Source organism: Trypanosoma equiperdum (genome assembly GCF_001457755.1).
Source record: "Trypanosoma equiperdum strain OVI genome assembly, contig: ctg_266, whole genome shotgun sequence".
Taxonomy (NCBI): Eukaryota; Euglenozoa; class Kinetoplastea; order Trypanosomatida; family Trypanosomatidae; genus Trypanosoma; species Trypanosoma equiperdum.
In genome coordinates, this window is record NW_027124161.1 from 70,567 (window position 1) to 74,047 (window position 3,481).

General features: G+C 44.2%; 2 protein-coding genes across 2 annotated transcripts; both read left to right on the plus strand.

Annotated features, from left to right (window-relative positions):
* Positions 1 to 410: 410 nt before the first annotated feature.
* TEOVI_000100200 (zinc-finger protein, conserved) lies at positions 411 to 1,511 on the plus strand (the record flags this gene model as incomplete). The annotated part of the gene is made up of 1 exon (XM_067224311.1): positions 411 to 1,511. One exon carries the CDS (start codon positions 411 to 413, stop codon positions 1,509 to 1,511), a length of 1,101 nt encoding a protein of 366 aa, XP_067080412.1.
* A 727-nt stretch (positions 1,512 to 2,238) lies between these two features.
* TEOVI_000100300 (uncharacterized protein) lies at positions 2,239 to 3,081 on the plus strand (the record flags this gene model as incomplete). Its single annotated transcript, XM_067224312.1, has 1 exon — positions 2,239 to 3,081. One exon carries the CDS (start codon positions 2,239 to 2,241, stop codon positions 3,079 to 3,081), a length of 843 nt encoding a protein of 280 aa, XP_067080413.1.
* Positions 3,082 to 3,481: the final 400 nt, after the last annotated feature.

Here is a 3,481-nt window from a genome sequence, read left to right on the forward strand (position 1 = left end):
GCAGTTTCATTTGCTGTAGATAATTTATCCCTAACAGTTTCTTTTGCTGTGTCATCTATTTTGTTTATTGTTTTTTTTAAAATCTGTACCCTCTTTTTATTAAATTATTGCTTTTACGCTTTATCATCCACTTTGATTAGAAAAGAAAAGAAAAAAAGGAAGAAACCCTTCTCAAAAAAGAAGGTAAATCTCTGGTAAGGCAAAACCGTGTTGAACTACGGAGTAGCATCGTTATTGCAGAAATATATTTCCATATTTGTATTAGTTCCTTGGCTCATATATTTGTTAAGGGTTCGTATTACTGAGTCACCACGCACCATCAAGCCCACAAACTCGAGAGCGGGTAAACGGTGGAGGTGTAAATTAAAAAAAATAAAAATAAAACAAGTAAGGAAGGGTTGCTGCTGCTTATGTCGCTGCCAGCTCCTCAGTGTGGTGCATGTGGTGTTGCATTCGACAGTATTGAAGCCAGTCGCAAACATTACCAGTCTGATTTTCATGTGCATAACGTACGGATGCGAGTGGAAGGGAAGCGACCAGTTACCGCTCAGGAGTACAAACATATGCGTATAGCGGAGGGAATCGACGTGGACAATGACGGTGGGCCGTCTTTCGCCTGTAAACTTTGCAAGAAAACGTTCCATTGCGTGCAAACGCTTCAGGCGCATGTTCGCTCTACCGCTCATCTCATTAAAAAGGAGCAGCGAATCCTCGCTCGTGACTCTGATGCAGCAAGTGCCTTGACAAGCACATCATTGGGTAGTGCGGCGGTTGGGTTACATCGGCGCCATAACGCAAAGAGGCCGAAGGCTCTCAGCGAAGGTACGAAGAAAACGAAAGAGGTGAAGGTGCAACCGGAGGAGCGTGAGGAAGACGTGAGTGAAGTCCGTTGCTTTGCATGCGGTGCTCTTTCAGACAACGTGGAGGCAAACTTGGAACATCTTTTTAATGTTCATGAGTTCACAATTCCCCTACAGGAGAAATGTACAGACGTTGCAGGACTTCTTTCCTACGTGGCACGCAAAACGAACGGTCTGCTCTGCCTTGTTTGTGGGGAAAAGACAAGATCATTCGCATCATTAGAAGCGCTTAGGGCCCACATGCGTGAGAAAAATCACGACCGAATTATTCTTGGTCCTGAATACGATGAGTTTTATAGTATTAGTCTTGCCGATGTGGATGTGGGTGAGCGCCTCGATCTCAATAACATGGAACTGGTTGTTTCCGACAGCAGGCGCTGCGTACAACGACGGGAGGCGGAAGTCCCACGTCCACGCAAGAAAGATAATAACGCGCGTATTGAACAACATCGCTTACTTATCGCTGCTCAATACGAAACTCAAGTTGCTTTGCGTAGGGAAGAGCGTGAGGAAATGCGTGAGGTTCATAGGGAAGCGCATAAACTGTTGAAGCGACAGGATGCGCACTACCAGGAACATATGATGAAAGTCAGTCTACGAAGTAATAAGTTACATCCTAAAGGTTATGATGGTGAGGGTAGAGTGAATTAGTACCTTCCCTCAGAAGGAGACTCAGGGAAATGAATATCCCATCATCAATGTGAGTTGGGTAAGGTACAGTATTCGCATCATTCATCTTCTCTTTTGTCGTAACAATATATATATATATATAATAATAATATACTTATTCGAATAAGTTTAAATCAATTGGGCCGTTGTTGCGAGGAGGGCCCCCGCGAATAATTATTTTTTCACCCCTGAACACTGGCCGTTAACGATCGTGACGTGTGGTAGTGGGGAAAATGCCTTTTGGTGCTATCATCAATGATGCGGTGGCTTCCACTTCGGTTACGGTGTGTGAGTGCCGAGTGAATGTGCGCGTTGAGGTTAGGGTCAAACCCGAATCGATTGTTTTCAGAAAACATCGATAGTCCGCTTAACAGAAAGAGATACGTGACTCGGTTGCTTTAATCGTCATTATATTAACTCCAATGAGTTTCTTCCCTTTTTCGTTACCTCTCACTTCTTTTTTTTTGTTGCTGTATGGTAGTGACAGTATTTTTCTCTCGTACCCAACAGAATACAAACGGGGGCTTCTGTCGTTGTGGAAGATAGCAAAGGGAAACCATAGTGTAGTCTTTGAGCAACAGTATCAGTAGATAGCGGAAGAAAGCAAAGGGCTTTTTTATTCAGCGAAAAGGTGGTTGAACCATAGGAGTCAGTTTAGTATTAGTGTTGGATTGTATATAAAGTGGTAATTTGAGGTAGCGGATTTATAATGGTTCTCACTACTGTTGTGGGTGGGATCGGTACAACCTTTGAACGATTGCATAAAATTGAGCGACAGAAGCTCGCAGTGCTTCGTGACCCTCTAGTTCTTGTCACCGGAAGCATGGCGGGTTTGGCAGGACGGGCAGTGGCCCTTCCTTTTGATGAAGGAGGGAATAAAGGACCAAAAAGGGCACTGCAGCGGCGTGCCCCACAGTTTGGAATTCTCATGTGGTTTTATGTCCCCGTTTCTGCTCGGCTCCTTCCCGGTACCGAAGTTAACCCACCGTATAAAGCCTTTACGACTTTCATGATTGGTGCTGTTGCTGGTTTCGTCATGAGGCTCATATGTAACCCTATAAATCGTGTATCGGACGAGTGCCTACGCACTGGTGACAGTTTTAGGAAAACATGTCAGATATTTCGAAGCAAAACCATATTGCAATTCTTCTATACCACGCCTCCACTTATGGTAAATGCTGTTTACTTCGGCACTCTGCTGACTGTCTTTGAGGGATTACGACGTTTCTGCGAGCGCAACCGCATTTTACCTCTACGTGTGGAGAGGGATTCCAGTGGAAAAGAGATTATAAATTTTGTAAATCATTTCACCGTTGGTGTTGGACACACTGTTGTTGGCGGAGTGGCTGCGGCTGTGGCTTCTACCGTCTGTTATCCACTCTCTGCCCATTTTTACCAACAGACTGTTATTCATGACTCTGCAATCTGCAGGGGCCTTATGCCAACTTTACGGAAGGAGGTGCCAATGATGGCAGTTAGCTTCGGGGTCTTTTCTCTTTTACAGTCCCTTTTAGCACGCCATCATGGTCCCCGCGCGGGCTTTGGATATTGAAAAATGCGTGGGTGCGGGAAGATTAGTACTAGTCTTTGCTTCTGTAACGTTTATGGATGTGCTTTCATTTATATGCTTAGCGCCACCTTGAGCTTAATATAACCTGCCATTCCGCTGAAATACCCAGCATGTTTTCACAATATTTGTGCTATACCTACACAGTGTAGGGGAAGCTACGCGTGACATAAATATTAGCTGCATCTGAGGACTGAAAATTGCGCATCATCTAGTCACCATGATTGTGAATAAGTGGAATAACAACGAGTGTTAGGTGAACTCTTGATTACTGCAACTGATACCGTACATTGTTTCAGTTGTATTCTCACAGTACCACGCTGTGCTTCAGTTTCTGTTATTGGTATGAGACCTATTATTATTATTATTTTTTTTTTTGGGGGGG